The following is a 13,617-nucleotide window of genomic DNA, read 5'->3' as shown; positions in this document are numbered from 1 at the left end:
GTACCGTGCCCCTTCTGTAAAGATGGAAAGCCGGACTTGGGAAAGTTAACTATCCCTAAATATAGGAAGTTTCTTTCTTTTTGACAAGGTTGAACGTTCTAATTTGTTAGATGGCAGATACCACAAAACCCCAAAGAACAAAAGATGCTGCCTTTTAAAAAATGTTGCAGTTGAGTCTATCTTTCATCCCCCCTCCTTTTTTCTTTTTTTTTATTACGGTTTTTATCAAGAGGCTAGGAAAGACCTAATATATCCCATTAATTCCTTCCTGGCTTGTCTTTTGAGTGTCTTATGGTCAGTCTGCTTCAAGGCTCCAGTAAGTCGATCACAGATGGCAAAATTTTTGAATGTGGCTGTTTTTGTTAGAGCATTTCTGATCGCCGTACACACAGAGAGACTCACACTGTTTAGTGTTGTTATAACTCTGTGTTTTATCTGAGCTGCATTAATGTGCATTTCTCTTTACGTTATTTATTGCTAATTGTTGTGTTATAGTTGTCCACAGACTGCAAATAAAGAAAGTCAGATAGTTCAGAGAAGTGGTGGCCTGGTTTCTCCATTCCTAAAGCTGATGTTGGCTCTTTGAGTGAAATAAAACGGGCACTTTTACTGTTCCAATCTTATTTCCCTCCCCTGTGCTAATTGACATGGGCAAGGCAGGCGGGCAGGGAGAAAGGATTCAGCATCCCCTCCCCTCTTCATGGCTTTAATCAGCAAAATGAAAACAGGGGGATCCTAATCATGGATCTCCTGCACAGCGTCTTCATCAGCCTAAAAAAAGCAGAAATGTTTTTTTTTCTTTCTTGCATAATTAGCTCTCTGGAGATTTAGGGGAATCTGCATGCAGTTGCTATAGATTTTGGAAGGAACGCCACGTCTTGGCAGGGAGAGCTCAGACATAAATCTGTAAGCTGTTGTGTAGCAGGCCCTGCGATAAGCTGAGTCCCAAACATGAGCTGTTCTAGTAATTATTGCTAACGTCTTGCACATGGCTCACAGCCAATGCCATGCTCTGTCTTGATTTGTTTCTCCGTTTTTGTTGCCGTTCATGCAACAAAATGAAAGGGCTTGTAGATCAGTGGTAGTTCATTGGCTTTGTGTACAAAAGGTCCCTGGTTCAATCCCTAACAGAATCTCTAGCTGGGACTGGGAGAGGTTCCCTGTTGAAATTCCTTGAGAGCCACTGTCTGTCAGTGCTGAGCTAGGTGGACCAATGTAAGAGGCAGATCCCTGAACAGTGGTTCGTCAGGTTACAAAGACTTTGGGTTTTGCATTTTCAGGTTGCGGACTGTGGGAAACACGGAAGTACCGGAAAGGGTTACTTCTGGGTTTCGCCGATCTCGCATACGCCGAAGCGCTAAAAAATGCTGTGGGTTGTGGATGTGCCTCAGTCACGGATTACATCCACAACCCGAGGCTCCACTGTACTCCTTGAGGTTGTAGGTTGCTATCTTTCTATATAATAAAAATGTAAGGCAGTCACCGTGCAGCACCCTCTGGAGGATATGCTGTGCTGCATCACAGCCCTGGATTTGCATGAAATCGGGGTGCGGGAGGGCATCGAAAGGGAAGAGCAGGTTTATAAATGGCCGTTTTGAACAACAGCAGAAGTTTGGAAAATGCAGGGATGGCGGAACTCAGGGGAACCCTGAGGATATGTGAGGGGGATGAAGAAACTGCGAGGATGTGGGTTGCTTGAGGGAGCTGTTGAGAATATGTGAGTCTGAATGAGGGGTAAAGGGCAGGATGGAGGGCTGGCAGGGTTGTGACATGAGGAGGGGTGGGTGCCCCTCGTGTATACAGGTGTATATGTGAGAGAGAAAGATTTGGGTATTATGCAGGTACTATTAGCAGCGTAGCGTGGGTTGTCAGCACCCGGGGCAAGGCAAGTAATTTGCGCCCCCTAACCCAGGGCAAGGCAAGTAATTTGTGCCCCTAACCTGCCGCCGCTGCGAGCTGCTTCTTGCTGCTGCCTGGGCTGGGGTATTTACGGTAAGGTAGCCACGGTGGCGGCGGTGGGTCCGTGCCAGGTGATCTGAGGCGAGTTGCTGCTGGCGCTGCCGCCCAAACGACGCCGCTTGCCCAGAGGAGGGCAGAGAGGCGAGGAAAATGCAACATGGCCCAGCAGCTGCTGCAGCAGCAGCGGCGGCGGCGGGGCTGTGAGGAGGGGCTGCCTGGCGCGCCCTCCGCGGTCCTGACGCACGGGGACCATGGCGAGTGCTGAGAGCCGCTGCCTGCCGGATGCCTTCAGCCCAGACGCGTGTACAGCTCGTCGGTTCCGCAAGACATGGGGCTCTGCTACAGCCTGCACCCGAGGCTCTTTGGCGACTCCGGAGGCGGTGAGCGCGCCCCCCCCCCGATGTTGCGCCCGGTGCGGCCAGCCCCCCCTGCACCCCCCACGCTACGCCACTGGGTACTATCTTAGTTTTCTACCTTGCCCCATCCCTAATGGCAGGGGTGGATAGGAACCATTTTTAAAAAAGAAGAACACAGGAATGTTGGCAAGATAAAATAGCCACTTAAAATATATATAGGTAAAATCTGCCATTTTGTTTCGTTTATTTAAAAATGTTTTATTGGAAATTTATGAGCATTGCACACCATGAAGTGATCTTGATCTACTGTGTGTTTTCTAAGCAAGTGTGCCCCAAATACTCAACAAACACTTTCTCCCTGCAGTCCCCACACCCTAAATCTGCTCTGAGAGTTGGGGACCCCCCGGATCAGCTTTAGGTGGTAGGGGCTGCAGTCGGGGAGGGGGAATCCCATTGGTTTGAGCAGGAGTCTGTTTATATCGCGGGTGGCGCTGTGTCTAAACCACAGAGCCTAGGGCTTGCTGATTAGAAGGTCAGCGGTTCGAATCCCCATGACAGGGTGAGCTCCTGTTGCTCGGTCCCTGCTCCTGCCAACCTAGCAGTTCGAAAACACGTCAAAGTGCAAGTAGATAAATAGGTACCGCTCCGGCGGGAATGTAAATGGCATTTCCGTGCGCTGCTCTGGTTCGCCAGAAGCGGCTTAGTCATGCTGGCCACATGACCCGGAAGCTGTACGCCGGCTCCTTCGGCCAATAAAGCGAGATGAGCACCGCAATCCCAGAGTCGTCTGCAACTGAACCTAACGGTCAGGGGTCTCTTTACCTTTACCTGTTTGTAAAGTTCTGGGTGTAAAGTTCTGGGTGTCCCTCAGCGTGTACTGTACCCTCTATCATAGAATCATAGAATCATAGAATCATAGAATCATAGAATCATAGAATCATAGAATCATAGAATCATAGAATCATGATTCTATGATTCTATGATTCTATCAGTAGAGCATGCGGCTTAATCTCAGGGCTGTGGGTTCAAGATCCACATTGGGTAAAAGATTCCTGCATTGCAAGGGGATTGGACTAGATAAGCCTCATGGTCCCTTCCAACTCTCCAATTCTATGATTCTATGAACAGGCAAAGAAGTATTTTCAGGGGTGTGTATGTGAGATGCAGAATAGAAGTGTTGTAAGTACACAAGATTTGTGCCAGCCTTAGTGAACCTGATGATCCCCAGCTGTTTGGGGCTACAACTCCTGCCAGTGCCAGCTGGGGTTGATGGGAATTGTAGTCCAAGACAGTTGAACATAGACTGGTCTATGGGAATTGTTGATAGGAATTGTAGTCCAAGACAGCTGAACATAGACTGATCTATGCCTATTTTTAGCTCTGAGGTTTTGGAGGGCAAACACTGAGCTTCATCTCTGAGAAGGAAATGGACCTGAATCCTGGTCTCCCCGCTCCAAATCCAGCATGTTTGCCACTACACTGCAATATTCCCCCTGCATGAGCATTTCCACTTTGCTCTGCTGACATTTTCTAAAGAAGCCGTTATAAGATAGCCAGAACTACTGCATAGAGATGAGATAAGTATTAGGTCGGTACTCAGGAAGTAATGGGCTTCCTTTGCAGTTCTGCTTCGCTTCCGTTGTGACACGTGGAAGCTGCTTCATGAGAACATGAGAAGAGTCTTCTGGTTCAGACCAATGTCCCATTTACTCCAGCAGTTTGTTCTTCCAGTGGCCAACTAGAAGGCTATGGAAAGCCTTCAAACAGGGTTGGCAGGGGGTTGGACTCGATGGCCCTTGTGGTCTCTTCCAACTCTATGATTCTATGATTCTAGGGTCTGAGCACCGGTGGGCAAGAGAGCTATAACCAGAGCCTGAAAACACTTTGTAAAATTCATTGCAAATATACTAGCAGAAAACCAGCTGAATGCATCTCAGCTGACGATAGCTTCTGTTTGTTTTGGCCAGTGTGCTCCTGGGGTCTTACACTGGACCCAGAGCCATTGGAGGTATCCTCTTCCGACAATGGTCTGTTATCAGGGCTGGATTTAGGTTTGATGAGACCCTAAGCTACTGAAGGTAATGGGGCCCTTTAGATGTCCAGCTGTCCTTTGTCAACAACAAATTGTCGCTGGTATTTGTGTTCAATATATGCTATAAGGTAATTTATGGACCTAATAGGTATCTAAAGCCATTTGCACATAACAAAATATGTATTTTATCATAAAATACATATTTTATGTAGGTACCCTATATATAGAAATGAGCAAACCAGTGATATTTTAGGGAGCAGGCTAGCAGGCGAGGCCCATTACTTACATCATAGGAGCCTACACAACACCAAACACTGTTGCTGTATGTAGGTTTTATTTTAATTCTTTTTTATCTTATATTTTGGAAATGTACATCCAGGGGTTTTTCCCTTTAATTTTTTTGGGGGCCCCCAAGAGAGTGGGGCCCTAAGCTATAGTTTGTTTAACTTATAGGTAAATTTATAGGTAAATCCGACATTGTTTGTTATGGCAACCATTTATCTATCCTTCGCCTCATTTCAGAATCCTGAGGTCCAGACTGAGAAACATCTCTGTCCTTCCCATTGCAACAGGATACAAGCTGTTTATGAGCCACAGTTCTTCTGAACTAAAGATTCTTTTCATTTTCCTAGCTCAGAAAGCCCCTTCTTCAGCATCGCTGGATAGGGATGGGTGTATCTATCAATGTTGGTTTCTCAAATTTTCTCATTTTTCCCCTATCTTAAATTCTCTCTCTCTCTCTCTCTCTCTCTCTCTCTCTATATATATATATATATAAAATTGGTTTTACATAAATTTATACATTTTAACTTTAACCATTTCAAAACATTAAAATAAAAAATTTCTTTCGAACCTTTGGACCTCCTCCCCTCCCTCCATGGTTTCCATTTCCAAAGAAAATATTTTTTTCTTTTTCTGCATCTTTTACCTTTATCTATCTGTTATATAAGGGACGCGGGTGGCGCTGTGAGTTAATCCCCACGACAGGGTGAGCTCCCATTGCTCGGTCCCTGCTCCTGCCAACCTAGCAATTCAAAAGCACGTCAAAGTGCAAGTAGATAAATAGGTACCGCTCTGGCGGGAAGGTAAACAGCGTTTCCGTGTGCTGCTCTGGTTCGCCAGAAGTGGTTTAGTCATGCTGGCCACATGACCCGGAAGCTGTACTAATAAAGCGAGATGAGCACCGCAACCCCATGACTGGACCTAATGGTCAGGGGTCCCTTTACCCTTTACCTTTATCTGTTATATATTCATTGTTTCCAAAGTTCATTTCACATTACAAGTGTCATTGTAACCCTGCCAATGATTTTAACAGTTTACAGTCGTCTTTTAAATATGCTTAAAAATTATTCCATTCTTTTAGACGTACTTGATTTTCCTGGTTTCTGATATGGTTTTTCCCCAATCTTAAATTCAGATCCCTCATATTTCCGCATCAATTTGCATTTTTTTAAAGTTCTCATTTTAGTGTGAATTTCTCCTAATGTTCACATTTTTTTTCAAAGCAGTTTCCCCTATTACAAGGTTATATCTATACATGTATTTTTATGCACACAAAAAATGTGCATTTTTCTACAAATGCAAAATTTGGGGAAGTACGAATTTTGAAAGATGCCTATGTTTCAGTTCATGCATTGTTTTGGAGAGTGGAAATTATGTAGGTTCTCCTTTAAATGCAAACTGAATTGAATTTCTTTCCCTTCCCTGTTTCCAGAAACCTCCCCCTCAAACCCCCCCCCCACCCAAATAAAAGCAGTTCAATCGGATTTCTCTTTATGCTGGAGGAATCTCAGATAAGCTTCCAGTGAACCCCAAGAATTCCCTACAGTTTGCATTGCTCTGTGTCAGGGTGACATGAAGGCCTTAGCATAATTTCAAGTGGGTGGCAGAGAAAATGGGGAAAACCCACTGCTGGCTTCAACTCTGCTCATGTGCAGTGCCTGACAGATTTACCTTCCTCCAGGAGAGTCTGTCCTTGACAGGGGGGGGGGGGCAAAATATTCCTCACCCTCTGCTTTTCCATTGTATAGATGTCAGTAGCTGGAGCTACCAAGGACAGGACAGCAAATGTAAATAGTCATTGTGATTAAGTGATTAGGATGCTGGCCTTCTGAACTGGCCTTTGACAGAACACACCCAAGGGTGGGGGGACAAGTCTCTGCAAAGTCCCCCTCCCTCCGCTTCCTTGGTGCCTGTTGAACAGAAGGCAAGGACCTGCGGCAATCTCTGTTAACGGAGGGTGGGAATTAAAAGCGTTTATTTGTTCTCTCCATTTGCATCCAAACCCTTCAGACAGAACGCTTCCAAGGGCAGCTGACACAGCAGCAATCGATAAAACAATCAGCGTTACAGAATGCAATAAAACTCAAGTTACAGCATGAATCTTAATGAAAATGAGGGCGATGAAAATGATCCATTCGAGGCAGGGAGGTTTTTCAATCGGCGGGGGCATCCTTAACCAAAAATATTAACTGTGTAGGTACCAGGTTTTTTTGTGAGGGGGAGAGCATTCAGCATTCACCAGTGTCACCCAACACACTTTATTTAATGAATTAACCCTTTATTGAATTAACCCTTAAGTAACAAACTGAATGATCTCTGCTGTTGCACTTCCAGTACAGTGGTACCTCTGGTTGCGAACGGGATCCATTCCGGTGGCCTGTTCGCAACTTGAAAAGAACGCAACCCATGTCTGCGCGGGTCGCGATTCGCCGCTTCTGCGCATGCACGTGATGTCATTTTGCACGTCTGTGCATGCGCAAGCGGCGAAATCTGGAAGTAACCTGTTCCGTTACTTCCGGGTCGCCGCGGGACCAACCTGAAAATGTGCAACCTGAAGCAAATGTAACATGAGGTATGACTGTATATAGTTTCCCCTGGGTTTCAAAAGACACACAATTCCACCTTACCATAAACTGCTTGACTGTGTAAATTCTAGACACAGCTTAACATCCCTAGACCATAAGAATCATCAATCCTAAGAGATTTACATGGCCAATCATAAACCATTTCATTTGGAAGTGGGAAGCAGCCCATGAAAACTAAAACTAATAAAGGCACATTATGTCAGCAAAGAAAGCAAGGCACCCAGATGTAACAGGATTTATTTCAGGTATTAGAAATGAAAGCTCTAGGCATTAATGTTGTGTGTTTGCTTTACAGCTGTATGAAAAATGCAAAAATTATACTGGTGACGAATTCTGAACTGCAGCCTGAAATTGCTTGAAGGCCTATTCAGTAAAGTGTCATATTTTCTCTTCAGGTTAATGTTACGATGCTCAATAACGATAAACCTGGAAGTTTTGAGCATTGTGGTGTGTGTCCTAGTAACAGAACAGAAATCCCAAAATTGTGTGCCTAAATGTGCCATGGGTGGGACATGTACCATTGAAACTATTCTAGTACTATGTTTTTCTGCATAATAATAATAATAATAATAATAATAATAATAATAATAATAATTTATTTATACCCCGCCCATCTGGCTGGGTTCCCCAGCCACTCTGGGTGGCTTCCAACAAAACACTAAAATACAATGACCTATTAAATATTAAAAGCTTCCCTAAACAGGGCTGCCTTCAGATGTTTTCTAAATGTCAGGTAGTTGTTTATCTCTTTGACATGTGATGGGTTCCACAGGGCGGGTGCCACTACCGAGAAGGCCCTCTGCCTGGTTCCCTGTAACTTGGCTTCTTGCAGTGAGGGAACCGCCAGAAGGCCCTCGGCACTGGACCTCAGTGTCCGGCCAGAACAATTGAATTTGTATTCCGTTTTCAAAAATGCATGATAAATTGATATGGTACAGTGGAACCTCAGTTGTTGAACGTAATCCGTTCTGGAAGACCGTTCAGCATCTGGAACATTCGACAACCGAGGCTCAATGGGAGGCCGGCAATTTCGATGGAGAAACGTGCCGTTCGACTTCCCAGGTATGTTCGAAAATGGAAGCATTCACTTTCGGGTTTTCAGCATCCGGGTTCTGAATCAATCAGCTTCACTCGAAAACCGAGGTTCCACTGTACCAGTCTAATTGGATTGTGTTCAGTTTTCTGTTTATGCGTCATATTACTTTCCCATGGTCCGCCAAAGAATGTGTGAGCTTTCCATCTGCTTAGCTGCTGTGAGAAAAGGATACTAGGCTAGATGGGGCTTTGGTCTGACCTACCTAGGCTGTTCCTAGGTTCTTAAGTGTGGGCTTCTGAATAGGGTTGACTGTGTTGTATGGTGACCGGGGTGAGGGGCGTCTCCTGAAATGAGGCTGAGGAATCTTACACCAGTGATGCTTCACTTGTTTAAGGTTCCTCCACCCAGTTTTCAGACAGCGGAGGAAATATCAGTTGCTCAAGATGCCTTCAGCTCAAAGCATTCCATGACACCTCGACAGTCACTTATGGTCAACCAAAGGAATTTGCAGGTCTGTTCAGAATGTTGTATGATAGACTCAAGTCCTTTGAGGTTGGTGCCTGCTATCCATCCTTCGTCACTGTGTAAGCTGTTAAATTTCACAGTGAGGTGCAAGCGATCAAGAGCCAATATCTGGCTGGGTCCACCACACACAAGCATCTCTGAATGCAGCCATGCAATTAATTACCCTGGAATAAGTATTATAGACTCATAGAATTGTAGAGTTGGATGGGACTCCAAGGGTCATCTAGTCCAACCTTCTGAGGTGCAGTAAACATTTGCCCAATGTGGAGCTTGAACCCACAACCAAAGAGTCTCATGCTCCACTGACTGAGCTATCTCAGATGGGTGGGAGATTTGCTTCTATTCACTGGGCAGCCCCAACTTGCATTGGGCACATTTAGAAAGGGGTGTCCACGTTTTCTCCAGCTTTTCTGGTGATAAGGAATTTCATGGGTCCATTCTGAAAGCAGAGCCCATACTGTCCAACCCTTTCAGATAAAAAACTGAGATGTGTATCTTCTGGGATGCACTTCTGGGTGAGTCACATGACCCACACCATAATATTGCCCCCCAAACACTTTTAAGGGTGCAATCTCGCATGACACCCCCAAAATGCACTTTTTGGGCACTGTGCAAGATCACAGCCCCAAATAAAGCATTTTTCTTGGGGTGAGAGCAAGAGTGCACATTCAAAATGGCTGCTGCGATTGTGCATGAAAAAATGGGATGTCCCATTTTCCCCCAGTCACTGGGTGGGTATGAGATGCCTGTTCTGGATTCTGAAATCCAACCGAGTTCATTTGTTCACTTCAACTGCCTTTGCTATATTCAGACTCCAGTCTGTGCCACTTTCCTCCTTTTGTATGTTTGCATTTCAGATATTTATACCTTGCCTGTCATGCTAAACCTTCACAAGGACAGACAAGCAATGCATCAGGTATATAACAGAATTAAAAACAGGCCAATAAATGTCAAAACAACCAAAAAAAGCAGCAGCAAAAACATTAGTCCCAGCGTGAAAGCTACAAAATCCGATGAGGATCACCAATAAAGGGGGGGTGCACACTTCCTGGGAGACGGCTAGCGAAACATCCGTCTGATGATTACGGGGGGCCAAAGGACAGGACCTTGGAGGTCAGTCGAAGGCTTGGAAAGCTTTGCATGTGTGTAGTGTCAATGCTTTCATTATTATGGCATGTATGTTTGTGTTTTTACATCGCTAACTGCCCTGTGGTCTTCAGATGAAAGGTGGTATAGAAATTTAATAATAGGTGGTGGCCCTTAAAATAACAAGGTCCCAAACTGTTTAAGCCTTAACTGTTAAAGCCAGCACTTTCAGCTGGATCCATCAATACGCACTCAATACTACTGGCAGAAAATTGGTGATAGGAAGGTCCCTCAAAGAGCATCCAGACGAACCTCCTGGGTAGCTCAGTGGCAGAGCCCACAAAGACTTTCAGAGACCTATAAGACTTATGTTTATTTGAGAATCCATCAAGAGTGCATATTTTGTGACTTTCAGAGATTTAGAAGATTTCTGTTTATCTGGTTTTGCAGAGAGTGCATATTTCATATATTTCATATTGTACAATGTTCTGTATAGATTACCGTATTTTTTGCTCCATAAGATGCACCTGACCAGAAGACACACCTAGTTTTTAGAGGATGTAAACAAGAAAAAAAATATTCTGAACAAAACAGTGGATGTATGATTTTTGTGGTTCATGCTGTGGCCACAGACATGATATGTGATTCGACAGTGAGTTTGGGGTAGCCCAATGCAAAAATCCTGAGGATCCATGTGGATTGGTGCTTTGTAACCACGTTTTTGCGCCATTGCAGCCCCACAAAACAGTAGATGTGTGGGTTTTTTGGTGCAGGCTGTAGCCATGGACATGCTATGTGATCTGATGGAGAATTTGGGGTGACCCAATGCAAGAGTCCTGAGGATCCATGTGCTTTTACCTCCCCCCTCCCAGGCAGCCTCCTTTATCTCTAGAGTCCCTTATGTCCCTCCTGATCCCCTGCCGAGCAGCTGCTCAGTGGCTTTGTTTCAAACCCCCTTCCCTCTTGTTTGCCTTAGTGTCTTTTCCTTAGGTGAAGCAGTTTTTTGCTCCTCCTTTTCTTCTAATTTCTCTCCTCATTGCTTTAATCTTCTTGTCTCCTCTCCTTGCAAGTTCGCTGTCTTTACCTCCCCCCTCCCAGGCAGCCTCCTTTATCGCTAGAGTCCCTTATCTCCCTCCCGATCGCTTGCTGATCAGCTGCTCAGCAGCTTTGTTTCAAACCCCCTTCCCTTTTCTAAAAAAAAGAGAATGATCTGCTTTTTGCCCCTGGGCAATTTGGCTCCAGGGACCACGTATTCGCTCCATAAGACGCACAGACATTTCCCCTTACTTTTTAGGAGGAAAAAAATACGGTATATAAAGAGTTCATATTGACATCACATTGTTGTACTTGGACATTGTGTTGCCTTTGGATACAGTGGCAGATGAGCTGCCTTGCAGGCAGAAGGCTCCTGGTTCAATCCCGGATGGTATTTCCAGGAAGGGATGGGAAAGACTCCTGCTTGAAATCATATCCAGCTGCTGCCAGTCAGCGTGGGCAATACTGAACTGGGTAGACCCGAGATCTAACTTGTGCTTCTTCTTTTTTCCTTCACCTGCAGGAAAACATAAACATTGACGAGGCTTCCAGGTGCTTGGTGAAACACATCATTGCTAGTGAGAGCGACCCAGTGCAGCCCATCGAACCCGATGTCGTCAAACCGCACTTGAATTCCTCCAAGCTCGTCAGCTGCTCAGCTTGCTTTAAGTCCTAAGTAACTTCCGAGCTGTTTGTGGACACTGGAACTGAGCTAATAACTCACGAGAGAAAAGCGTCTCCACATAGCCCAGCCTTTGCTACTCCAGAACACAAAACCAAGATCAGGAAATCTGCATCCTTCCCAAACACGCGGTTGAAAAAAATATATATATCAAAGTTGTTGCTTTAAATTCTTTGGATGGTTTGCCTTGTAGGGTCCCCCACAAATGTTTGATATTCACAGTCTGGGCTATTTCTCTGAATCATCACTGCTCAGCCAAGGTGCTCTCTTTAAGAAGGCTGAGATATTACATTCATTGCTTCTTTTGTGAATACCTGCTTGAGGGAGACTCTAAAATTTGCTTTCTGGGGATACATCACAGTTACAAGCATACCCACAGAAAGCAAAATTATTTTTTAAAAGAGTTGAATATCCACAGCTATTTTGAAAAAATATATGATGGGGTTAAATGCAATATTTCTTCTAGGGATTTTTAGTGGGCGGGGGGTGGAATATATATATTTTGCTCTGCAGCTCTGCAGCCCAGTGACATGAGCTCTAGATTTTGGCAGTATTTCCTACTGCTTAGATGAGTCATTTGGGAATCAGAAGTTTGCCTTGGGGGCAAGCAGATGTTTTCATTCCTGTTCTGAGGGTTGGCTCTGCTGCACGACCCACTCTGCCCGCCTCCTGGTTTAACCAAGAGAGTGACGAAAATTAATTCCAAGTGTGTCTTATGCTGCAGTTTTTCATTCGTGCCCTTTCCCTCTTTCAGGTTTCTTTTGGGCACAAAAATAAACCTTAGGAATGTACAATCTCTCTTGCATCAAACCAGACACCAGCCTTTTGTCTCTTCAAGTGGCCAACCAGATAACTCAGGGAATCTCACAAGCAGAACATGAGGACGCTTGTCCTTCTCCTGCTACTATTCCCCATGAGTGGCATCTAGAGATATGGTGGCACCTCCAGGATTATGGACAACATAACTAGCAGTCACTAGGAGCTTTGCTCTCCATGAATTTATATGCATTCATGCATATTGGTAATCTATCAAGTGAGGGGAAACCCCTAGAGTTGGCTTCACAACTCTAGTAATTCCTAGACTTAGGGGCGGAGCAAGGTGAGTGCGTTGGGGGTGGAGCGCCCTGGGTGTCATCTCCTGGGGGGGTGACATTTAGCGCCACGGCCATCCACAACTCCTGCCTACCCTGAGCCGTCGTGGGAAGGGCGGTAGCTGCAGTGCTTTCGAGGCATCCTTCTTCCCTTTCCCGTTCGTTTTGACAGTCCTGCTGGAGGAGGCATGCAGGCAGGCAGGGAGAGGGTGGGAAGGAGGCAGGGGAGCAAACCAGTGGAGGAAACGCCCCCCCCCCTTAAAAACGTTCAACAACTTTGGCCAATCCTTCCCTAAAAAAAAGCTCAATGGCTCCTGGCAATGACAATGGGTAGATCACAACCAGTCTTTTTATACTGTGAGTAGATCACAGTCTCTTGGGAGTCCAACTAGATTTCAGGGGGGGTGGGGAGAGAAGAATTCTTTTTGCACCGGGTACCACCTGACCTTGCTATGCCACTGCCTAGGCTTAAGTCCCATTGATTCCAATGGATCTGCTCAGAGCATCACAAAGTCTGGATCCAACACAGTGGCAAACTCTGTAGGTTCAATAATCTGAAAAAGTCCTGACTTTCTAAAGAAATCGGAAGATGGCAGATCACTTGTACAAGAGTGCCACTCCCCCAATGAAATCAGGTCATTTGTCGCCTCCCCGAATCTGAAAAGAAATTTTGCAAACTCGCATTGAGCCTTTCACAGCTGTTGCAGAGATTAATAGTATGGCATGCCCATGCTTGCTCACAGGTGACTGAAACTTATTACACAATGGTGTGAAAAGCTACACCTTCTGCACAACAATTAGAGGATTGTGAGTTCTACCGTCTCCTTGCTTGTATGTAGCCCAAAGCCAGATAGATGGGCCCGGCTTTAGGGAACCTATAGCTCTATAGATGTGGCTGGCTTGTGTATCCATTAGCTCTGACCATTGGGGCTGATGGGACTTGGGGGT

At 45.3% G+C, this 13,617-nt stretch overlaps 1 protein-coding gene across 1 annotated transcript in view; it reads left to right on the top strand.

The window, feature by feature from the left end:
- RAB38 (RAB38, member RAS oncogene family) overlaps positions 1–12,393 on the top strand; it is a 34,467-nt gene extending 22,074 nt beyond the window's left edge. The window contains exon 3 of the mRNA XM_081860810.1: positions 11,420–12,393. Within this exon, the coding sequence (XP_081716936.1) occupies positions 11,420–11,572 (153 nt within the window). The 3' untranslated portion in view covers positions 11,573–12,393. The remainder of the gene's footprint in view (positions 1–11,419) is intronic.
- The last annotated feature ends 1,224 nt before the right edge of the window (positions 12,394–13,617 follow it).

The sequence above is a fragment of the Podarcis erhardii genome (assembly GCF_964252035.2).
Source record: "Podarcis erhardii genome assembly, chromosome: 4".
Taxonomy (NCBI): Eukaryota; Metazoa; Chordata; class Lepidosauria; order Squamata; family Lacertidae; genus Podarcis; species Podarcis erhardii.
The sequence above is the reverse complement of the archived record's forward strand: the minus strand, read 5'-3'. Positions and strand labels throughout refer to the sequence as shown.